Source organism: Rhinolophus ferrumequinum, chromosome 4, assembly GCF_004115265.2.
Source record: "Rhinolophus ferrumequinum isolate MPI-CBG mRhiFer1 chromosome 4, mRhiFer1_v1.p, whole genome shotgun sequence".
Classification (NCBI taxonomy): Eukaryota; Metazoa; Chordata; class Mammalia; order Chiroptera; family Rhinolophidae; genus Rhinolophus; species Rhinolophus ferrumequinum.
This window is the reverse complement of record NC_046287.1, coordinates 38828435-38855116: the sequence shown is the minus strand read 5'-3', so window position 1 is coordinate 38855116 and position 26682 is coordinate 38828435. Positions and strand designations below refer to the sequence as shown.

The 26682-nt window shown below is 35.3% G+C and overlaps 1 protein-coding gene across 1 annotated transcript in view; it reads right to left on the bottom strand.

Moving 5' to 3' along the window:
* Positions 1 to 26682, bottom strand: part of GPC5 (glypican 5) — a 1202777-nt gene that overhangs the window by 938252 nt on the left and 237843 nt on the right. Inside the window, exon 3 of the mRNA XM_033104955.1 lies at positions 14441 to 15135. Within this exon, the coding sequence (XP_032960846.1) occupies positions 14441 to 15135 (695 nt within the window). The remainder of the gene's footprint in view (positions 1 to 14440; positions 15136 to 26682) is intronic.

The window sequence follows — 26682 nt, the reverse complement described above, 5'->3', positions numbered from 1 at the left end:
TATATAAAGTTAACTTCAATACAGTACAAGCAATGTCTCTCAGTAGAATATATGTTGTGTGTCAAAAGAATGTTATAAGAAGTTGTACAGGAGCCTGGAGAAAAATCACGGAACCAGAGTCACCAGGCAAGGTTTTAGACAAACACTGAGTCATTGGTGAAAGAAATAGAGAAATCCTACCTGAGGCTGATGGGGTAGGGATGGAGCACAATTCCAAGCAGTAGATATTAATTTGGTTATACAAAGCAAAGGTTGATTCGGTTATGTTTTCAATATGGTCTCGGGAAAAAAGAATATTTTTCCTTATGTGATTATTGAGTTTCGTGACATTTTAAGCTCCTGGAGTTAAACAGTCTGATATTCTACAAACTACTGGACTCTGCCACAAAGAAAACAGGGTACAACCTCAATATTGAGGTGGTGAGAAACTACAGGAAAAGAAAGAGAAGCAACTCAAAATCAAGTTTACGAACGGAGAACATTGGAATATCCCCAGAGACATAAAATAAAAACTTGACCATTTCAATTATCAAAAAGAGTAAGAAAGCCTACACTGTAAAAGTAAATGTTTTTCAATATAATAATGTGATAAAAATAAAAAAGGAAAATAAATGAATATGACCATATTTTCCTCACTTTTTCAAATGTCTGAAGATGCTTCAGAAATGGCATCAGCTACAGGTTTAAATGTTCAAACAAAAGCCAATCTGCTTTCACCAGGTCCTGCGTTTTTATTTCTCTCCTGCACTGGAATTCCTATCACTCTAGAATGAGCCTTTCATTAGCTCTTTCTTGGAAAGATGCACGAGTTTCCTTGCCGACTTTCTTTCCAACCCTATCACAGCTCTCATCTTCTCTGTTCTCACCCCCCCAGGCTCCCAAATTAACCTTCCTAAAGTATACTTCTCACCATACTACTTCTCAGATCCAAAGCCTTCGTGGTTCCTTCCATTTCCTAATGAGTACAAACTACAGTAGTACATAGGCATTTACAGCTGAACCTCGAAATTTCCCAGCACTCCACTTTAAACACTACGTGCTTTAGCTAAATTGTATTACTCATAGTCCCCAGAGTTACCCTGATTTTTCAGCCTTTGTGCTTTTCTTCCTTTTTGCTTGCCTAAAATGTTACCATCTTTCAAGTTTCAGTTAAAATATCATCTGTGAAATTAAGTCACCCTTGACCTCTCAACTTGAGGTCATTTAGCAACCTTACAAGCATTTCACATGCACATCTAAATAGGGTTTATCACACAACAGGTTAGAGCAGGGAGAAGGCAGTATTTTGCCTGGTTATGTTTGCAGTTGTTCCTAATACGGAACTATCAATGCCTCCCCTTGCCCCAGAACAAAGCTAACACACATTTATGCAAATGAATTAATATATTTCTTCTCAACTACCTCATTTGTTAGAAATAATCAAATGACAATTCCAGGGGGATGGAATACCCCTATGCACAGGGTACTTAAAGGATAACCCTGTGTCTGTCTGTTTACCACCCTAAGGAATTGTAGGTTCCTCTGCCTTTATTAATTTTCATATCTACCGGCTATAATGACGTTCCATGTAACATTCATGTGTCAAAAAATTGCACTGTCAGAGAATTGTTAGAAAGGTACTTTGAACAAGAGACATTGCTGACTAGAAAAGTAATTTCAATATATTTAATAGACAAATGCTTATTATTCAGAATAATTGAAGAAGACAAATGACCTAATGGGAAAAAGTGGACCAAGAATATAAATACCTAAGTCACAGAAAAAGTATAAATTGCAAAAGAATATATGAAAGTTGATCAACCTTAGTACTTAACTGTGAAATTAAAAATACAATTTTCATCCAGCCAACTAGAAAGTATTTTAAAGATTGACAGTACCAAATACTGGCATAAGTGTGGGGAAGGAGTTGACCTCTTATACTCTCCACTAGCCCATAATTCTAAAATAGATCTCACCTAAAGAAATAAATAGTTAAGAAAAAGGAACCATGTAGAATGATTCTGGATAAATTATTTTTGATAATAAAAAATTAGAAATTAATGTACATTATTCTTTAATGCTGCATATTCATACTATACTATGATTTGCGATAGTATGTAATAATTAAAAGGAAACTATGAAGACAGACGGTGTTTTCCCAAAAATAAGACCTAGCAGGACAATCAGCTCTAATGCATCTTTTGGAGCAAAAATTAATATAAAACCCGGTTTATATTATATTATATTATATTATATTATATTATATTATATTATATTATATTATATATACCCAGTTTTATAGTAAAATAAGACCAAGTCTTATATTAATTTTTGCTCCAAAAGACGCATAGAGCTGATTGTCCAGCTAGGTCTTATTTTTGGGGAAACATAGTATTATGATAAAAAACAATTTGAAAAATAAGTACAGTAAGATAGCACTTATGGTATTCAAATTAAAATACCACTTATTTCTATCGTTACATTCATTTATAAATATAAATGAATTTTACAGATCTAGAAGGAAACACAACCAATTAATAATGGTGACTTACCTCCAGAGAGGGGAAAGCAAAAGTTGGTGAGACCTAATCTTCTATAACATTCTCCTCAATTTTACAAACATGTACACATATACATACCTTTTATTCTTTTTTGTCCGTTTTTTTCTAAATTAGAATATAGTGTACACATTTCTGCAAAACTTTCTCTTGTTACCAAAATGTTACTTATTTGAATAGCTACACACATACAAATGTAAGCTTTATGTTTTCTCATTTTGTATGTGTACACACACTCATATATCATGAATAGGATCATAAAATGCTGAGTTCAAAGTTTTTAAATGCCATTGATTTTTCCTTTTATTTTGCTTGCTTCTATAATTTCCACTATCCCTATTACATCCATTCTCATCTTTTCCTAATCAAACCATTATAAGCAATGGTTTGCCTTTCCTAAGCAAACCATTATACACTCTTTTCTACTTTTCTCCATGTTCGTGTGCCCATGTACTTTTTCACCTAAGCATGTTCACATATATTTACATATACATATATATTTATAAACATAAAGGTAGTCTATGTTAAAATTGAACACTATAAAAATATGATTATATTATGTGTGCTTCTATTCATTTCACTTTCTCAATCTCACAATATCACATTAAAAAAAAAAACCTTCCACATCAATTGATACGGTTTAAATTAATTATCTATGATACCTGCATAATCTTCTATGGTGTGGATGTATCCTATTTTATTCAACATTCCCCTGCTGGTGAATATCTGTTTCTAGTGTTGTGGATAGAATGTCGTTGCAAATTATACTAATGATTTTGTTTCAATACAATAGAGTCTCAAGAAGTTGGACTGTTGGGTCAAAATATCTAAAAGAACTCCAGGGTAGCCAAGGACAAGGGGGAGTTGCTGGTGTGGCAATAGCATTGAGAGATGTTTGGGAGTCAGACATACAGTGTCTTGATGGCCACATTAAAGAGATTTTCCAAGTCTACCATTGAAGGTCGTTATATCCTGAGAAAATGAGGTTACAAGTGAGTTTTCCAAATGGTATTCTGGTGACCTTATAGACAGAATGAGCAAGGAGGGAAGATAGGGATATTGAGATTAGATTAATTAGGACACATATGCCTGCAATCATCCAAGCAAGATAATGGCTGGTGAGATAAAGAAGAGACCCAGACAATCCTGAGATACATTTAGGATGTGAAATCAATAGGAATCAGGACTGGAAATTTGTTGAGAGGTAAAGAAGGTGTCAAAGATAATTCCTAGGATTCTAAGTGGATGTACTGAGCCAGAGGATATCAAAGAATAACCAGGTTTGGGAGACAAGATGATGAGTTCTGTTCTAAATTTGTGGGTTTGAAGAGTCGGGGACATTCTGAGAGAGAGTGTCAAGTAGAAAACCATCTATATCTGGTGCTCAGAGAGTGTCTTGGATATATATAAATAAGGGGATAATTTAATCTGAGAAATCAATTTCTTGGAGGCAGATATGACAAGGGTTCCCAAATGACTCTAGGAATAAACCACTTTTTATGTCACAGAAACCTGAAATCAGAGGTGGAGAATATGAAAGTAAAGGAAGGGAGGAAAGACATTACTGTTAACTGCACTCCTTTTTATATTGGAAACTGAAAAATGGTGAAAAGCGGGAAAACTGAGAAGAAGACACAGGTACTATCAACATCTGACCACATCTGACTGTCCAGGTATTAAAGGAAGTATTTTAAAAGGGGGGAATGCTTTTTATACTTATTTCAAATTTTTCATAAACAATTACTTTTAATTGCTTTGTTTTTAAATCCCTCGTGCTTGTAAACTAAAATGTATGCATGTATTTTATTTTTACTTGCATTTATCCATCTCTTATTTTTATTGTGGTCTCTTTTTTCATTGATATTAACACTTCATAGATAGCAGGTTAGTTCAGTTGAAAGTAGGAGGGTTCTTTTGGTCTCTGAACAGGAAACAACTTGTTCTGTATGAAACATACCTGATATCCCTTTGTTCTAAATACTTCATATCCCTTTGTTCTAAATACTAGTCTGCTGATGGTCAGTATGAGAAAAAGCCACCAGCAAAGTCAAAGGAAGCCAGACAATGGGGTGGAAGGATTTTATATGTAATCTTCTGAGCTGGGATATAGCAATGGGGCTTTTGTATATCCCTCTGTGGAAATAAGGACCTCTATCAAGGATATTGATGATTGTGATGTACATTTTAATTGCATAGGTTATATTGTTGATCAATAACTAATGAAAATATTGCATTCTAATTATTAAATATTATGAATTTTTAATATATTTATGGAAGGTTCATATCTTTATCCAAGTTAGTGAGGGAACACCACTCTATCCAAAGTATTTATATTTCAAAAGTTTTATATTGCTTTTGGTGTATGTTCTGAACTACAGAATTTATCCTTATGGTCCTTATGAATATTATAACTCTCAGCTTATACAGAGAAGGAATTGAATAAAAACGGTTAGTGGAAAGCCAGAAGAATAACAAACAGACAAAGATATGTGTCTCATATATGTTTGCTCTCCTCTTTATGGACATTGATCACTTTTAGAATGTCAAGAGAATGTTTAGTCTTGTAATTTCTCATTGCTACACTTGGGAAAATACAATTCAATGAAATTCACATGGAGTTTCATAGGAATTCAGTACCTGGGTTGTACTCCTAGAACTCATGGTAAATTTAGGGTGACTGACCCTTAGTGATGTGAGGGGCTCCATCTTAGGATCGCAGCTGCCCACGGCCCAGCTCTAAACTTGAAGCGACCTGGCCAGGCGACCTTGCCTTCAACTTCTCCCCAAAGTAATTTACTTGTGGACAAAGCCCCAAATAAATCATGAAACATACCTCTGAGCAGCATTTTCTAAAGTGTTTTTAGCAGAAAATCCATAACACATCCAGATAAAAATGTGGTCTTGGTTAAATATATATTGGAAATAGTCCACTTAATAGAGTTAATGAATATTTTAAAGTACCAAGATTTATCAATGCCTCTGACACTCTAATATACATGGAGATAACCTGCAATACTCTCTATGAGATGGATATTGCATGTTGTTTTTCCCCAAACTTATTAAGATCATGCAACATTTTTTCAAAGAATGCCTACTACTAACACCTAAAAAACACTAGTGAACTTGCAGAGAGCAATTTTTAAAACTTCCTCGATGAACCATGAAGATTCTGTAAACCAGAAACAGGTCTGTAAAATCTAAAGGGCATCTAGGTGGACAGCCTACCTCAGTCCTGCTCCAGCCACTGAGCAGCTCTGGTGGCCCTACTGCCAAACTAGTAAGTGAAATGGAGAAGCCCACATGCCTGACATTTGCCTTCCTAGACTGAAAGCTAGAAGGGTGGAAGATGGAAGCAGTACAGGACCTGTGTGAATTATATGCACTTCTACCACAATTTGTTTTCAGTGTTTTTTTTGTTTTGCCTTTATTTCTCATAACCTCATTTGATAGATGGGATTTTTGACAGTGCCTAAAATAAATGTAGATATAATATGAATAATGCCAGAGTATTTATCTGCATAAAAGTTTAAATGGAAGCATTTTGTGCATTCATTAAAAGAATCATAGATTATCACAATTGTTTTGTGCTCTCCTGCGGGATATGAAACGTTAGTAATTTAAAATTCAATGGAAAATTATAAATGCCTGAAATTAAATCTAACTCAGTGCATTAATCTAGAAGTTTCTACTGTGGAGTTTGGAGGCCATTTCAGTTCAACAAACATTGCCAGACACTTTAATAGGCACAAGGGGTATAAAGACATCAACAAGACAACGTGAATTCTCTGGAAAATCTTCCAAGTTTGTTGGTGAGATGCATAAAGTAGAAGAAAATTCAAGTCCTCATGAGATTGAGGAGGGGATGGTGTACTTCAACCTGAAACATGAATGCAAGGGAGGGTGGGTCTGGAGAAGGGGAATGAAATCAGTAAGTGAGATCTAATGGTATCATGACACAGAGGACCTTCAACACCATGCCAAGGGATTTGGGTGTTTTTCCTATGCCCACAAATAAAGTAAAGGTAGGTGAGAGAAGTCAATTTGGAGACAAGTCCAGTAGTCCAGGCAATACAGGAGAAAGGCCAGATTTACTGTTGATTCTTCGAACAGCTCATAGGTCCATCAAAATTTAGACTCTAAAGATACCATGATAAACACAATAGACAGTCTCTGCCCTCTGGCCCACACAATTCAAAATAAAACATAAACAAAGATTTCAATAACTTCACGGGTGCAAAATGCTGTGAAGGAAAAGGTGTGGTGCTACTAGTATACATTACACAGTTAGCTAACCTTCTCTACAGAGCCCAGGGAACACTTCCCAGAGTTAGCAGTATCCAAGATGAGACCAAAATGAAAAGCAGATTTGGAATTAGCTAGTTAAAGGTTTGGGGAGGCACAGTTGGGAAAGAGACTACTTCCAGAAACGTATAATTCACAAGAGTCAAGAGAGAGGACTGTGTGCTAAAGGAATCAAGAAAACTCCATCATGGCTAAAGCAAAGAATTATTAAGAGCAGTTTGAGTAGGAAACGCCTGATGTGCAAAGCTCTAAAGATTAATATAAAAGCTTTTAGATTTTATTCTAAGGTAAATAGGAAGCCATTGAAGAAATTTAAGCGCAATCTATTATATAATTTGGAAAGATTATTCTAACTTCTGTGTGGAAAACACACTAGAGATGCTAAAGTGATTATGGAAAGGTGAGTTTGTCTACTGTAAATTCCAACTGGGCAGCTGCATGTCCATTTGGTTATACTCAATGTCTAGCAGGGTCTGGTACACTGAAAGCACGCAATATATATTTGCCGACTGGATAAATGAATGAGATTATCTACCTATTCATTTTTATCTGACCCCAAAAATTCCTGAATGAACATTTATTATCTGTGAGGAAAACACCACCTTTAAAATATAGTAGGAAATATTTCCTCTGAAGGACTTTGAAGCACTGATGATAATATATCTCTAAAAACATCATTAGTGTGTCATTTGGATGACAATGAAAAGACACACTGCCCCTCTGAGCTCCCAAAGCCTCAAAAATCATATGCCAACAAAGAGAACAAAGCTATAAATGGAAATTATTCATTGGGATATACTGGTTTTCCATTTTTATGAGTCAATTTTCAAAATTATTTATTATAATGTTTATAACAGCTTTATTGTTATATAATTCATGTACCATCAAATTCACCCTTTTGAAATGTACAGTTCAGTGAATTATGTTGACAGAAATGTGCTACCGTCACTACTATATAATCTTACAATATTTTATCAATTCCCCTCACAAAAATAATCCTATATTCATCAGCAGAAATTCCCCCATTCCTCCACCCACACCCCCCCCCAGTACCTGATAACAACTAATGTACTTTCTGTCTCAATGGATTTGGTATTGGACATTTCATATAAACAGAATCATATAATATGTAGTCTTTTCTGACTTTTTCCACATAGCATAATGCTTGCAAGGTCCAATCATATTGTAGCATGAATCAGTAATTCATTCCTATTTTATTGAGAGAAGTTATAGCAACATATTAGGTTGGTGCAAAAGTAATTGTGGTTTTTGCAAATATTTTTAACCTTTTAAAACGCAATTATTTTTGCACCAACCTAATAGCATTTGGCAGTAGAGTAGATTGTTGTTAGAGTCCTTCTTTATCCAGTTGGAGGTTTCCTATCCTTAGATCAAAACCTGGAGGTCACCTTGAAATGCACAGTTCCTTGCCCAACTATGAAATCTAGCATCAAATATCTATTGTTGGTTGATAAAATGAGGTGGAATATTCTTCAAATCAGACTATCCATATTGTGCTGGAAAATACAGCTCAAAGATCATTGAAGTGGTTTGTACATAACAGCACTGACTCTCTCACACCCTACATGCACCTCTCCTGGGTTTCTATTTCTATGACTATTTACATTTCCCTTGGGTAATTTGCAGCGAGTGCAGCACTAACTGCAGCAATGTCTCATCTGCTTATTCTAGTCTCCTAATGAACACAGAACAGTGGCAGAAAATTGTATAAGGAACGAGCAAGTCTCAGTTTTAAAAGTGGGAAGTTCTAGCTGTCTCAAATAACAGCTGCTGAAGAGTTAGAGCTCAGCCACCAGCCCATCTGGTCCAAGCAGGCCCTGGGGTACAGTCAGAAGAGAAAAATGGCAATGGAGCTAAAGGTCATGTAGTTAGACAACATCCTTGAAATGTGAATGCTCTGAAAATTCCTATTGTTTCTTCCTTAGTTACTAAATGTGAAAACAGTGAGGTGCGTAGAAGCACTAGGCCCTAGCATACCGCCTCTCACAGCCTTCCCCACAAACATCCAAGGCCAGCCAGACACAAACCAACGGGGCGAGACTCAGAGTCTTCTCTGATCATCATGGGCTAAGCTAGGTCTCCAACGCCGTAACATTAAGAGTTTGAAGAAGCGATCAGTGGTCAGTGTTGGGGGCCTGCAATCCTCCACAGTGGAGCTTCTCAAATAAGAACAATTATAGATGTAGAAAAACATTTCCCTGCTTAGTTCTTGGGACACCTAGGAAAAGCCCAGGGTGTCCAGAGCTGCTAGCCATCCCCTCTGGCCTACAAAGCCCAGCCCATACCCCTAGGGTGATGTGATATAAAAAATGACTTTGTAGGTCAAGATGTGGGAAAGTTTCGTAGGCACTGCTTTTCTTGTCAATTCTACCACCTCCACTGAGGTCCACTCTGGTTTCTAGGCACATGAAGTTCTAGGCAGAACACTCAACATAGGGTTGTGAGGTCTGCTGCGGGCACAAAATCAGGGCAACCTGAGATGGGCCGTCACTGGCCTTGGGGTCCATGGTGTGTCCACTGATGCTGCAGTCCCCTGTGTAATGCTGATCCTGGAGGCTCTGTGCCCAGCAATGGGGGTTGTGCCAGGGGAGCTTAGCCCAGGCCCAGCTCCCCAAGCTGGGAGACATGGTGGTTTTTATAATCAGAGAGTGAATTTCTGTTTTTAAAATCTTTTATTACCCTGCAAGGAGAGACAAAGAACAGGCCACTGGAGGGTCTGTCCCTCTAGAGGAAAAACACCAAATTGCTGAGAAGTTTTGCCACTTGGTAAGAGAGTTTAGAGACCTAAATCAACTAAATTGGAAGACAAACTTGAGAAGTTACTATAAGACACAGTAAATATGTAATCCATGAATAAAGAGCTGGAAAGCTACAGCTCTTTACTTGGGCTTAAACTGGATACTTATAGAAAGCATGAAAAGAAGAAAATTCTAAATATACACAAGTTCAGCTGATGGCTGACATTACACGCAATATGAACTCCTTACAAGAGGCGTGCAAGCAAATTCAACATCAAGTAGCTGCAACCAAAACAGCTTTCAAGAACCCTAAGAAGAATGGAGAAGAGCTTCAGACAGCATGGACAGAGGCTATGGAGGAAAATTCCAATCTTCAGAGAAGCATGAACTGCTTTCATAAGAATCTCAAAAATGTTCTCCTTCCATCATCATATATTGGGTGGTGAACACACAACGTAATATATAGATAATGTACTATAGAAAGGTACATTTGAAACCTATATAATTTTACTAACCAATGTCACCCCAATAAATTTAATAATTTGTTTTTTAAAAGAATCTCAAAAGGAAGGGAAGAATCTCAAATTTACTAGAGAAAAAAAAAATCAGAAAACCTGCCTGGGGAGTAAGGTCTTAATAGGAAAGTCAGATCAAGCCTCTAAGTGAATACTTGGTGTAGCTGAGCCACTCCACTTCCATTCTGCGGGAAGACAACATGCATTGCAGGAACATGGAATTGGATATATCAAAGGAATCAGAAAATAGAGACCTCTTAATTGATGAATCTGAAGGACTGTTGATTTATGTGACTGAGTTAAATACCAGTTTACAAACTCTCAAAGAAAAAAAAGACAACCAATTTACCAAAACTAACTGTAGAAGCTAAAATTATCAGTGCACTTAAAAATCATCTGAAAAATCCCCAACCAAGAAATCTTTGTTGCATTCAGAAAATAACCAGGTAGAAAGGGTGAGGCAAAGACTCTAACAGAAATGTCAAGTTCTTGCTGAACTTCATTCAAGAAAAAGAAACAAATGTTTATGTGGTATCCAATTTGGAGAGAATTTACCCCATTTAGGGGGAGGAGAATCATTTCAAACTAGCTAAAAACATCAGTGATGCATATGAATAGCTACACACTTATAAAAGTCAAGCAAAATTATTTCAGAAAAATTAAAAAGAATCACTGGGGGTTATTAAAACCTTCTTATTCCAAAGAGACAAAAGCTCATGTTATTGGGATTGGAGATCTGTTAGCTGAGGAGAAACCTTGAAAACTTCAGAAAGCAAATGCATACATGACACAGAAATTGACTGAAGAAGAACTTAAATTTCTGAAAACTATTCCCCCATTCCTTACTTTCAAAACAAAACAAAACCAAAAAAAGTGCTTTTAGCAAAGGACTGAGACCACAAACAGGAATCCTCTAGACACCAGATTGAGGAAGGAAGAACATCTGGCTGTGACAGTGAGGGAATGAATGAAAAGATCCATGCTCAGGTCTATCAGTTGTCATTCCCGATGGTCCCTCCAATTTGGCTGACTCCTCCTGATTCACATGTCCTCCAGGAGAGAAAGACAGAGCTGTGTGGTTAAAGTAGTGATCTTAAGAAGAAAGTATGTATAGAAGAATCGAATAAATTGGGAATGAATAGCCTGGAGATGATGTCAGGCCGAGGCAGAGTAATAGCTTTCAAATATCTGAAGTCTAAGATGGCTAAGACTTATTCCCTATAGTCAAAGAATTACATTCTAGAGTACCATCCATGGCAGTGTAAGGGGCAGATACACGTCCACACAAGGATGAACTTTCCAACAACGGGAGCTGTGCACAAACTTGATGGACCACTGTACTAGGAGATTTTGTCCACATTCCCATTTATAGGCCTTCAGACCTTCACAAGACATTTCAAAAATTCCCCTTTCTTATGCTTACAGGTAATAATTCTCAAGTAATTCATACCACAATATTTCTCAGAAAGATAAAATTACAAATTAATCATGCAACATTTTCAAAATAGTATGAAATATTTATCCAAAAAGTATGCAAACTTGTTATCTAATGTGTTCCTAAAATAATTTAGACATACCTCACGAGGTACATAATTTGGCCTTCCCACTGCCTATCATTTCAACCTTATAAGAAGTTGCTAGAGAGCTAAATTGGATCTCCCCTCCTCCCATGGTCCACATGTGCAGAGGCCGAGTTTCCAAAAGATGAAGGATTCACAGCTTACCAGGCATGTGTTTGTCTAATGGTTTACCAAATAAAAGATACTTATGATTTCTTCTGGAAATTGAGAACATTTTTTTTTGCCAGTCGAAATTCATCCAACTGAAATATGATACATCAGGTACCACTGTGGTTTCCTTACAGTGAAAATATGTATTTACTGAGACTAGACTTATAAGTACTAGATCTCAGAGATTACTTTGGGAATGTGGGAAAGTCATTATTTTCTGGATCTCCGGTAATTTATTTTGAATTTGTTAAATTCATTGATGTGTGAACTAGTTATCAAAGCTTGATAAACAGCTTATAAATCACTTTGAAGTTGGAAGAAATAAATATTAATGAGTCAATTTTCAAGGAATTTAAAACCAATTGCTCGTTCTGTCTCCATAAGTTAAAAAGAGAATCTCAGTTGTTTCATTTAGAAAAAAATCGACAATTTTTTAGTAATAATTGATGTTACTCAAGATAATCATAGGACTATTTAAGGGAATGAAAGAAAACTATTTACTTAAAAGAAAATAATGCTCTTTGAAAATTGATCCTGGAGTTTCATACGACAAAAGTTGTGTTTAAAGCTTATTTATATAACATAAGCACAGCGATGATTCTAATCCTTTGAAATACTAAAGTTACCTGCTTGCCTGAGGTTTGCTCAGGGCTGGCCTCAGAACAAGAAAAGAAGAAAGCAGCGTTCTCAAGTACCAAGTGCCTACAAATCTCAGAGCCTTACCAGCACTATTCCAGTTAAACTACTACTCTCTACTTCACACAGGATAAAACAGATTCAAAGGGATTTAGTAGCATACGCAGGCCATGTAACTAATGAGTTGAAAACTCAAGAGTTGAAAATAGGTCTATCTAACCACAAAACTGTGTTAGTTTAGTCTTCGAAATAGAAAAAATAGATAATTTTCTGTGATAAATTTTAAGGATACCGAAAGGTCCTCCAGATCTCCAAAATACATAATAAATAATGAAAAGATTTTATTGCATCCACCTAAAGAGGATGCAATAATAAATAATAAATAAACAAAATACATAATACATAATAAAAAAAATCTTAAAAATGTATCCTGTAACATATATATATATACGTGTGTGTACACACACACACACACATATAAACTCTGGCCCTGAGATTAAATGGCATGCACAAAATTTTGAGTAATATTACATCTGAACTTGGTTTCATATTTCTGGTGCCTATTTTCTATTCTGGAGATACTCAATATCATAATATCAACATTTTCTTGGATCTAAATGTTTATTCCTCATAACTATGAGGAATAAAACTTGATTTTATACCTAATTTTAAGTTGGCTCGTTATATCCCTTCCAAAAGTTCCGGCACGTGTCTGATTTCCAAAAAGAATGAGAGACTGCAAAATGACGAGGACCACTGCATATGGTTGGAAACTTATTCATTATATAAGGACACTCAGCTGAATGGAAAAGAACGTGGGAGTTGAAATCCAGCTCGCCCTCCACCCACCAAGCCATATCATGATATGGCAGCTATCTAAATAGGACGCAATTCCTAATTTGAATAAAGGGGCCACATAGGCTTACACAGGGACTGCAAAGACCCTGCCAAGTTAGGAAGAAAGGAGACGAGCTAGTTGGACATGAAGATTTTTCAGGACCAATTTCTATGGAAAATTAATTAAAGGAACTGACTTACAAAGCTAATGATAAGATTGTTTATTCATTCAGTAAATCAGTGTCAGGGTAGGGAGATGTGTTCTGTTGACACTGAGTATAACGTTATTTCAGGAGAAAAGATTTAGGATAAATATCAGCAGCATGTCCTACTTGACTGAATGGGATATGAGAACTACTACTGAGGGAGCCTGGGAATATATAAGAAAATGGCTCTACAGAGGTGGGAGAAATAGAATACTTTCATGTCCTTTGATCTGATGATTTTGTTTCTCAAAGACTTCTTGGAATAAAACACCGTGATGTTGTATATATGTTTTGAAAAATCATCACACCATCACTGTGACAGACTCTGGAGAATCTCTCAAGAAACACTTTTGAACACTAAGCTACCAAGTCTTCATTTAAAGAATAAATGAACTGAAAAAAACTGGCGTTTTCTATTTTAACGTTAAATACCTTTGAAATACTAATGACTACTCATTTTTTGAGTTCCAGGGCACCACACTGGGTAGTCTGCACACATACTTCCAAATAAGAATGTTTCAAAAGTTATGTGTTACTATTCTCGTTTAGTCACTGAGGAAATTGAGGCTCAAAGAAGTTAGGGACCTGCAATTTATGGGCAAATAGTCCATTCAAATCTATGCCAGTCCTGATTTTTAACCTGAGCCCTCTTTACCTCACTAAACAAGCCCTATGAGAAAGCTTCTACTTAGAGGAGAAAGTGGTATTTTAGCTAAGCAACATTTCAATATAAGATACATTAAAAAGTATACCTTGAATCGACTATGACAAGCCACGCATTATGCTACTATTTCCTAAAGTATTAACCTGTTAAACTGCCATAATGGTAAAGTACGTAATCATGTGCTTATAGTCAACAAACAATGTATATGGCTAATACTCTAAAAAGTCAGCAGGAAATGTGGAGTCACCCCTTACCTGATCCGATAATTTTGGTCCATTGAGGTGAGCCTGCATCACAGCATCATTAACAAGCAGGTGGAAGTTCAGGAGAACGTGTTCAATATCATATGTCCCATGCATGGCATCCGATAACTCTTCCAACGACCGAATGTATGCGTGCCAGTGTGGGTTAAGCTCTGCCATGTGTGCCAAACAGCCTCTCATGACGTTGAGGCAATACCCCATACAAGGCTTACTGAGCGTCAGGCCCTGGCAGTGTGGGCAGTACTGCATCCTCAGGACGGCTCTGCTGCACTCTTTGGAGAAGTGCAGATGGTCTGTGGTGTTGATGACTTCAATGCCCAGATTCAGTGCCTGCAGAAATGTGCGGCTGGGTAGCAGCGACCGCCCCATCTGCCCCATTACTCTTTGGGGGATATTACCAAATGGACTCAGGTCCCGCCGAGCCATCCGGATGCATTCCGAGTATTCCAGGGAACTATCGGCCACACCAGGGTTAATGAGATGATCGTAGACTAGGGGGAAAAGACTGTCAAAGAATCTGTTCACAAATTCTTCAGGGTTAACATCCGCACCAAATAAATAGAGCCCGACATCAGTGAAGAACTCTTGAACTGAAGCAGCAGCCTCTAAGGCCATGTTCCTGTAGGTGTTGCAAAAAAGGATACTGGTATAATTTTCTGCTTGTCTGATGAGGGTTTCAAGGGTTTCTGTAACAAAAGCAGAGGTAAAGATGAAAGGGCTTAGTATTCATGTTTTTACTGTTCGCCCATCTGCTCCAGACAGTAAATGAACATAATGCATCAAAACTAAGGATCTAAATGAGACTGCTCAGCCTACTAACCCCAACTTAGCTTTCCAAGGATAACGGCTGGTCAACAGTGGGCATTACACACAGAACACTTCTTTTACAGAGATGTATTTCCTAGAATTAAACACCTTTGAAAAGTATAGATATCAAAAATAGAATTTAATGTATGATTGTTTATTTTTTTCCATAGTCATTCATAACCCACTAATAATAGAAAAAAAAGTGTCACTGAGAAAATAATTGCTGATCATGAGTTCATTATTTATAAAAGATAATGATGTTAAATATTTGATTCAACACCTACTGTACTTTTACTGTTTCGTTTTTTTTAATTTTTTCATATTCATTATAATAATAATAAATTGCACTAGTTACTGCAAAGAGAAGGGAAGCCAGACAATCCTCAGACTTCCTAGCAGGTTCTGATTAAAAAAGAAAGTAAAATATTGTATGATTAAACTACCCCTAAATTGTGAAACCTTATTTAAGAAGCCGGAAAGTCATGAACTGTATTAACTGATGACGATAAATAATTGTGACCACTTTCTCAACTATCTTCTGTTGTTTTTATCATCTTATCTTTAAAGATATTACTGTGGGATGTTTTATTTTCTCACTTCAGAAACTGATGCTTCCAAACCAATTTCTCCACAGAAAGAACAGAGAATAATGTATCCACAAATTAAGAGAGGGTGTAGTAATCATCAAGTAAAAGCTGCATTTCAAAATGACAGCTTTAGGCAGCAGTCAACCATCTTGGCTACACTAGTAATTACATTTTATAATTAGCCTAAATATGATACTGGACTATATCAATATATAATTAATTATAAAGTACGCCAGTAAAATTATCTCCCATAACCCCAAGCTCATAGCTATTTTTAATTAGATTGTAAAAGACCTTACAATAATTCAGTAATCAAACCATTGACTATATTATAAAAAGAGATGGAACATCAGTAGAATAAAATGAAATGATAAAAAGCAGACACGCAGGGAGAGTTACTAATGAAGTGGAACTGTGCCTCAAATATTCCATAGTATCCTAAAACAAACAAAACAAGACACTTTCATGAAAAGCACAGATAAAATACAATACAGTATATGTTTTCTGATTCTGTTCTGAGACTAATTCATGTTAAGTTCCAGGTCTTAGTGTGATTTATCAAGGTGCATGCTGGAATGCATATTTTGTGTTCCCCTTAAAATTCATTTGGTGAAACCTAATCTTCAATGTTATGGTATTTGGAAGTGTGGCTGCTGGGAAGTGATTTGGTGATAAGGGTAGGGCCCTCAAGAATGGGATTTGTGTCCTTGTAAAAGAGGCCCAAGAGAGCTCCCTTGCCCCTTCTGCCAGGTGAGGACAGAGAGAAGATGGCTTTCTGTGAACCAAAATGTGATCTGTTACCAGATAATCAATCTATTGGCACCTTGATCTTGCATGTCCCAGCTTCCAGAACTGTGAGAAATAAATCTCTGTTGTTTATAAACCACCCAGTCAATGGTACTCTGTTATAACAGCCAGAACTAAGAGATTGCATCTACCTTGCAAGCAAAGGCAATAGCTTTTACAGGCTGTTTCAACTCTGTTGCAACCTAGTACTACAAACTCTAGATTGTTAACTGGGCAGGTCTCATGCATTACCTATGCATTTTCAATGCCCACTAGAGTATAAACTACATAAAATGTGAAAGAATGAAAATAGGATGGTGACTGAAAGCTTCAACTGAGATTAGCTACTCTGCCAACTGAGACAACATGAACAACCAACTGGCCCGATCATCTGGGTGGAGTGGGGGAAATACCAATTGCCAGGTCTCTGCACTGTGGATTCTAACTAAATAGGTCTATCTTGGTCTAGAAATCCATATTCAACAAGGAGTCGAAAGAAAGTGATTCTTTTGACTTGGTCAGTTTTTGAAACATTGCAATTGCAGATGTCTACAGAATGTTCTCTCTGCTTTTATTATAGATTGGTTGGACAAGCATTCCACCATGAGAGTTGCCACTGCAGTCTCAGCCACTCCCCAAAAGTCAGTGTGAAAAGCAATTTAAACCATTGTGGTTGGAACTAAAATGAAACTGCTAAGCTTATATTTTTATCAATAACATAGGCTCATTTTTCTCAGCAACTTCTTTGTGGCTATGAACTATGAAGTAAGTTACAAATGATTTTATTTACCAATAATGGTTAATCTTTTGTAAGATAAATTAAGGATAGGTTCAAAGATATCCATCTATCACAGGCACTCTTACATGCTTCCCACCAAGATTTCTAAGGTGCCTGCTATAGATGTATGTGACTGATACCTGCAAAGCTTTTCAGTGCAATAAAAGTTGAATGCTACTCTAGGCAAGACAACCATTACATCTGACTTCTGCCAACTCTAAATGATGCTCAAATACACACCTTTTTAAAATTAAAATATAAAATGTTCCTTTATAAATTCCAGCACTATGAATTTATAATTTATTCAGGAATATATGCAATTTATCTTTTCAGTTGCTATATCTAATAGGTTTGCAAATTATTTTGTAAAAGCAATATTCAAAAGAATATATTTAGTATTTAGGAGCATCCATTCCAAACAAATATGAGTACAGTATTTCCAAAAGTCATTATTTCTTTTTTAAGGCTACTCTGCACTACTGGCAACAAACTAATTTGATTACTGTTTGAGTTTTTAATTAAAAAATAAATTTCTGAAACAGTTTACAATTTTGATTTTATTTTATTTCAGACTAGTTTTTCCCTGCTTTTGTGTCATTTTTTTTTTTAACAAAATAACTAAAAAGCTGATGAAATTTTTAGGACTTGTATCATACTAAAATTTTAGAAGTTTCCTAATATTGTATTTATTAAAATTTTAGTTTTCATAATTATGTATTGATTTTACTACACTTTGAATGAGAGTCTACATTCTCAAATATCAACATTCTGATTATTTCCTGAATATTTAAACATAAAATGGCTTTTAAAAATGAACTTATTCTGTAATACTTTTTCAATATTCTATTAACTCATCACAATATGTTTTATTTTTTTCCTTTGAATCTGTATTAAATCTAATATTGACACATTCCAGTTAATTGAATTTCCTAAACATATGTAAAGCATGTATTTTTGAATGTGTACTTGTAATCATGACATTCCTTAAATCCAATCAATGAGAAAAACTGTAAACACTTGTTCTATTTACCTTTGTTTTTTAATTTGTAGGAATAAACATACTTTTGTGAATTTTTGGTCCTAAAGATTTATAAAATTTTATTATATAAACACATGTCATAAACTGAAGAATCTAGATGCCAATCCAATGAATTATATTAGTAACTTTTATAAAAGTTGGTAAAATAAGAAGGTGAATTTACTAATATTAATTGTTATATTAACTCTGAATTTGTAAAACTATCACTTTGTTCTCCTACTATATTTACCACAAAGTTAAGTGTTTCCATTTAATGAAATTAACATTTTGATTTTAATATAACTTTAAACTTGTCAAATGAAAATATTTTGCTGCTATGCAAAAGAATAATCCACTTATAAAACCAGAGTTTATAAATCCAAGGTAGGTTAGGTGCTGAATAATTTACCATATCTAAACTACTAAAGAGATACTATACAGTTCCTTTCATTACAAGTTCTAATAAATAAAAAAATACCGTTTATCCAAACTATATAAGTAACAGCTTTCTATTCATGTGCTAAAACTCATAACATATCTTGAAAATAAACAGTTTCTAGGCTTTCTTAAGATATTTAAGGACTAGATTACAAGACTACAAAAAATCTCTTTTCAGTAATATAAGATCAAGTCTATCAAGGCAGAAAACTTCCAATTTTCTTTTTAATACCTAAGAGTGTCAGATTGAATAAAAACTGCAATCTAATTGCTGATTGAATAAAAACATAATTTCTCCCAGCTTTATGAGAAAATCAATTCATGTATTATCTCATAAAGTAAAAAGTGAAATTGGAATGCATGAAGTTTATCTGCACACACTTCAATTTTCAACATTAACATTCTGTGAAATTTTAATAATAAAACACTTATTGTAACTAGAAATTTTATTTGAACATTTTCTAGTCCACATTCCCTTCAGAGACATTTATTATATATATAAATAATTATGGAAAGTTAAATCAATAATTTAAACTTAAATAAAACTGGTGGAGATAAAATCAGATGATATCAATTGAAAATTAAATTTGATGAACTGCAAAATCAGTGAACATTAATATGCAGGTATCTTTTTGCAATAGCAGGAACTTAATATATATAGGGCTTTTATTGCTTTAAAGGTAAAGTTGATTTCAAAACATAATGATCATGGAAAAACTTTTATGATAATCTAACCAGCATGACATGAACAGATATTTTATGAACCTTTTCATATTTCTTATTTGTTTTTGATATACGAACATTTTAAGATACAAAATTTGAAGTGTCTACTACAATTTAAGACTGCAGATATCCTCAAACATAGCGAAATAGATGAAGAAAGATTAAATTATATCAACCATGGTTAATTAGATGATTTTACAATCTATATCTGGGTCAAAGAGAAATTTTCAGAGTAAATTTACATTTTTGTGCATTACAATTCTCAAGTCACAGATTGTGTTACTACAACAGACAATTTATTACTACTCTGCTACTTTAGAGCTAGTTTGTTCCTGAGACTATGTATCCTCTGAATTGAATTATAGATAGATGACTAAATATGTAGATCATTTGAAGAGTAATTTCTCAAGCAGCATTTATCACATATACGTTACAATGAGTTATAATTCTTCTGCTGTATTTTAAACAAAAATGGCTTACAATAATTTTGATAGAGTCACATTTAACAATTCCTTTAATTATCAAAAGACCATTATAGCCACTCTGAAGATCTGTGTATTTAAATAAAAGCAACAATTACCTATTTTTCTAGTCTGGAAGTGTTTATACTGAATTTATCCGTATGGTATTTGCATATTTCCTAAATTTTTCATAAAGTAAAATGTGTAATAAATATTTTCTGGAATATTAATTTAATGACATATTTTTAAATGTTATGCAGTATGATTTATAATATCATTCTTCAGAAATTAGTCATCTATACAAATAAGTAGCGAGTGAGATATTAATCTGTACCACCAAGAATTAACATATTGATAATTAATCTGGTCTCCTAGGACATGCACTGCATAGAAAAGTGCTTTCTCAACTTTTCTCCTCCCTCATTGCCCTCCCCATTAATTTGGCTATCATAGTGCTTCACATTTATTTATTAATATTATTTTGTAACCATTTATGTTCTGAAAATCAGTGTATGATTTTAGCAAGAATTTAAACTCAATTAAATGCTTATATAACTGATAAAATCATTGCTAAACAATCCACTGTAGACTGTTTCATAAATTATTGTGTGGTGCAGATTTAAAATCAAACCTTCTAATCCTCTTTAAAATTAACCAAGAAACGCAATCTAGAAATACAAAACAGTCATTCAGGACAGTTTTTTTTTTTTTTTTTTGACTAATTTATATTATCTATTTTTATACAGAACTGAAAAAATCCACATCCTTTATTGGTGGTTCTTGGTTTTGTTTTCTTGGTTAATTTCACACTCGAATACATTGGTCTCTTCTCCACTTCAATAAACAAAAACCTTTATGTCATTATACCCTCAAATCTCTGCCCTAATTTTCTCTTTGTGACATCTCAAGAAATGAGATATGCTTTAGTTTCAGTTTATATCCATACATCGCTCATCTCCTCTTCAATGTTTTCAAATCTAGTTTCTTTTGAAATTCATTACTTCATTCATCCCTTCAAACCAATATTATTGAGCAGCTGTTGTAGACCTTAAAGCTAAAACTGAACAAGCCATACAAGTTTCTGTCCTTATCGGGCTTAGAATCTAAAGGGTAGGAGAGAAAGTATTAAAGCGAGCAAATAAATATGATTTATCAATCTGTTAACTAAGTAAAATGGAAAAAAGAAAGAGAGTAAAGGATAGAAAGTGATAGGGCACTGTTTTGGATGGCTCTAGGTCAATTTGTCCACAATCAACTCATTAAGAGATAATTAATTGAAAGTACATTCCCTGTTTAATCTATTCCCAACAGCAAACTTTTTCAATTTACCAAATATATCCAAACTACACATAATGGTTGGTTATTTGGCAAATGTTTAAAAATTGATTTTAGCAAATTGGTTTGGGCAAATGGACTTTCTATAGAGTGACCATTTGAGATAGGGTGAGTATGAAAACCTTCTTTGGGGGGACAATAGTTAAGCAGAGACCTCAATGATGAAAAAGCGCTAGGCATGAGAAGATGGGGAATGGTGAGCAGTTTCGGAGGAACTGGATTGCGATGTTTTAAGGTGTGAAGACGTTTTGTTGACTTAGAACCCCAAAGAAAGTCAGTATGACTGGAGACCAGTGAGTGAGAAGAGAGAAAGGGCAGAGAAGTAGGCAGAGGTAGATCACAGCAGTCTCATAGACCATGGTAAGGGGTTTGAGTTTTACATGTGGAATGGGAAGCTACTGGAGAATTTTAAACATGGAGAAACATGATCTGGTTTGCATATTATAAAATCACAGTGGCTGCTGTGTGGACAATGGAATGCTAGGGCAGAAGAAGAGTGAAAACAGGAAGTCCAGTTAATAGGCTACAGTAACAGTGTGGGTCGCAGTGGTGGGCTGAATTGCAGTGGTGGGGGGGGGTAAGCTACGAAAAGTGATCGCATTAGCCATATGTATTGAATAATAGCCAAAAGAACAAGCTGTTGTATGGAGGAGGATGTAAGGCAAATGGGCCACTGAAGGATAACTCTGAAGCCTGGGCCTCAGCAGTGGTGCCATTAACTCACGTAGCCAAGACTCTGGAGGCTCCATGTTTGCCTGTGGTGGGAGTTGGAAATTAAAAGTTCGATTTTGGACATGTTAAGATTGAAATACCATTTAGAAATTCAAATGAAGATTATCAGTATACAGATAAAATACATGGGTCTCAGGGGAAAAGCTGAGGCTGGTGATACAGATCTGAGAGTGACTGACACGGAAAGTAAAGTCACGGTTATAGATAAAATAAACTAAGGAGAGAAGATAGGGAAGAGTGCAGAGATTCAGGAAAAGAAGAGTAGCCAGCAGGAAAAATAAGAATAAGAAGCCAGTGAAGTAAAAATAAATAAATAAATAAATTTAAAAAGTCAGGAAGGTGGAATGTGCCAGAAACCAAGGGAGAAAAAATGATTCAAGTAGAAGGAAGTAATCCATCATGTCAAATGCTATCAAGAGGTCAACTGAAATGAGGAATAACAATTGACCATGGGAATTGACGAGAGAGAGGTTCTTACTGACCTTGACAAGAGCTGCCTAAGCAGAATGTGAGCACAAAAGAGAACAGGAATTGAGGCAATATAGAGACAACTTTCTTGCAAATATTTGCAATAATGGAAATAAAAAACCAAGGCAGGCACTAGAGGGAAATATGAAGTCAAAGGTTGTTGTTTTTAATGAGAAGGGAGAATTCACTGGACACTCAGAAATGTGATGGACAAATAAACACTGATACTGAGCAGAGGGGAATGAGCTGCGGGGAGGAATTCCTTGAATAAGCAAAAGTATGTAATCCAGGGCACATGGGGATTCCAGAAACTGGACAGGTCAGTAGATACTGAAGTTGCCAAGAATGATGGCAAGAGAAGTGAAGAGAAAGAGCGAGCCAGGTAATACAATCTTGAGTTGATAAGGGAAGGGAACCAGAAATCTGATGAATGATGGTATGCAATAGTAACAGGTAGTAAATCTTCCGGCAGGTGCGTCAAAGGGGATTTTCTTGAGGAGAATGGGAGTAACAACGTGAATCAAGGAACACGCCTTCCCCAACCACTTGTATTAGGACACTTGTATTAGTTTCCTATTACTGCTGTAGTAAATTACCGCAAGTGTATTGCCTTAAAACTATAGAAATATATTGTCTCATTGTTCTGGATGCCAAAACTAAAAAAGCAGAACCACTGGGCTGAAATCAGGATAAGCCAGACTGCACTACCTCTAGTAGCTGTTGGAGAGAATCTGTCCTTTGCTTTTTCCAGCTTCTGGTGGCTGCTGGCATTCCTTTGCTTGCAGGTATAGATCTCCAATCTCTGCTCCATGGCACATACTATCTTCTCCAGGGGTCTCAAATCTTTGCCTGGCTCTTTTAAGGATATATGTGAGAACATTTAGGATCCTCCCAGATAATCCAAAATAATATCCCCATCTCAAGATCCGTAATTTAATCAGACCTGCAAATACTTTTCTTTCTATAAAAGTAACATTTACAGGTTCAGGAAAAAGTCCCTGATATCTTTGGAGGCTAATAGTCAGCTTACTGTAATACAGATCAGGGAAGACAAAAAAATGTCTATACTCGCAAACTCAAAGGAGGCAATGATTCTAGCTTAAGCTTTTTTCCATGTAGCAAATAATCCATTTAACCTCTCTAAACATCAACTTTATCTTTAATAAAATGGAGGTGATAAATATCTATTCTGACTGTGGAACAGCGTGTCTGTGAGATTCACATGAAATAAAGTACAGGATGATGCCTGGGTATCTCTCCCTCCTATAGAAAGATGTTTTAAGAATAACTGTTAGGAACCTCTTGCCTTTCCTGAGGGATCATGGGTCCCTTGAGACAGGGATCATGTCCTGTTAATCTTTGTATCTCCCAATCCTTGGCCCATGGAAAGTCTCAATACATTCTGATATGTTTAGGTTCAAAGCCACTCCAGTTAAATGCTAGTTGTGTGACGACAAATTTCCTAACTTCCCTACATCTAATTGTTATCATTAGAAAACAGGTTGAATAACAATACCTATCTAATAGTGTTGCTGTGAGAATTAAATGAGTTTTTACATGCTACATATTTGTATAGCACCTGCAGGTGGAAAGTACTCAAAATACATTAAAGAATCATAATAATTACCCTTTACTTCTGCTATGTATTTGCCATGAACTAGACGCTTCATAAAGTTCTTTTGGTAGATTAATTCCCTTCATTCTCTAATGGTGTGGGTATTCTTACAATAATAATAATAGTTATTGTTATTATTATTCCTTTTTAAAGATGATAAAATGAAGCACTGAAAATGTAAATGATTTGCTAAAGGTTTACATAAAAAGTGGCAGAGTCTGGATTAGAATCTAAGCTCTCTGGCTCTAGAGTCTGGTTTCTGAACCATTAGGATATATGTTCTCTTTTTAAAAAGGCTGAAAGTCTATTTAAATTAGTTGAAAATGAGCCATTTGGTACATGTGTAAGCCAAAAATAAGACAAAACAACTTTATTTATATGACTAAATGAAATGCAAAGATTTCAGTGTTAATTTAGCACATTGAGCCATTATGTGGGATAATCCAAATTAGCTATTGCAATTACTCCTGTTTTTCTCTTTTTTTCTTTTTTTTGGAAAATAACCATTATTAATGTAGCATAAATAAATGAAGAGAAAGCCCAACATGTATTGTGCTGGAGTCAAAACAGGGAAGATTTTTCTAATACTTGTAATTATTAACTGGAAAATTCATCCTAATCTCTAGGAAAGAAAGAGACCATGTAAGATCTTTATCACCAAACAAGTATGAAGAAGGAAATAAACCCTCTTGATCTTCTACCACTTCCAACCCTCCTGTAAAACATTGAAGAGACTATAAAGGGAAGATACACTAAGATTTAGTTAGAACAAGAAAGTCAAGTGCTGTGTAGAAATAAAGGTTGAGGATTGTTGCTGGTGTTGGTCTATAAATTCCATTAGGGAATGATGGAAGATTTAGGCAGGCAGGGAGCAATAACTGATTGAGTCAGAGGTCTCTATCAACCTCTTCCTAACCAAAAGCAATAGCTTTTCAGGGCTCATGCTCTTCTGGTTACACTAAGCACCTAAATCTGATAATATTGATTCTCATATATCCTCTATGGGTGCTTTTTCTATTTTTTCTTTTTTCTTTTGCTTGTTCCTCTAAATCCTTGGCCAGATTTTCAAAGCCCTGGTTCTCATTGTTTTGTACTGGTCTCAGCCTATCAATAATCAGTGCGGTAGTTATTATAACTGCAAGACACCCTTCAGCAATAACCATCAGGATACTTTGGAAGGTACATATTTATTACTAACAAGACCAGAAAATGACACAGCATACCTGGGACCATAGAGCAAAGTCACAGATAGTAAGAGAGCACACAGGGCTTTGGTTCTGCTTTTATTGGGGTCAAGATGGGGGCCTAGGGTTTCCAGGGCTTACTCTTTACTAGTGAAATGAAAACACGAGAGTAGGAATTTGAAGCAAGGAAAGAGAAAACAAACAAGTAGCCCAAATGGTCACTTACAGAAATCAATCAAGATCTCTAAAACAAAGTAGCTTTAGTGAAGGGAGGTGGCCGGGCTCTTTATCTAGTCATGTGTTCCAGATAACTATCTCTGAAGTGGATGCTTCTTGGCTTCAAAGCTTACGTCAGTCACTTATATTACAACAACAAAATATATCGGGGCTTAAACTGCACTCATTCAAAATATAAAACCACTTTTATAATATTAAATGAAATTCCCAAGCTGATGACTCCCAAATCGACATCCGTTGCTCTGTAATTCACAGTTTTTGTTCTCAGGATCCTTTACATTCTTAAAAGTTATTGAGAAAACTTCAGAGCTTTTGTATTGGGCGTTTACACTTATAGACATACATTATTTTAAAAATAAAAATTGATAATTATTTCAAAATATTTATGTAGTGCACTGCAAAACAACTATAGCGAACTTAATACATGAGAATAAATTACAAATTTTGGGAAAACTAGTTATATTTTCCAAAACAATAAATGTTACTGTGAACAGTGGCATTATTTTACATTATCACAAATTTCATTAATGTCAGCTTTAATCAAAGACAGCTGGATTCTCTTATCTGCTTCTGGATTTAATTAGCTACAATATGTTGTTTTTGGTCCAGGTACATAAAGAAAATACAGCTTCACACAGATATGCAGTTGGCAAAGAAAGGTATATTTAATCGTCTTTTCAGATAATTGTTAACATTCTTCTTTGATATTACACCAAAAACTTGGCAAGTAATTTTTCTTCATGGTTAGTTGCAATGTCCCATTAATCTATATTTTACTATGTATGGTTCTGGTACCCATGCGTGATTTTGTAACTCATGACTTGACATTTGAAAAAAATTGCTTCACACATTATGCAGATTTTCCCGATGCTGACCAACTTCATTTTTGTAACTATCAGGACATTTTTAAGTTTATGGTGGTGGCTATAAGTTTTCTAAAATTCCAGTTTTTTCTTAAAAGCTCAAATGTTATCATTGACAACAAGCATTGTAAGTCGTTTTTCTTGAAGTGGTAAGCTAATTTCGGTCCACTTTGAGAAAATATCTGCCAAATATCAGAGTCA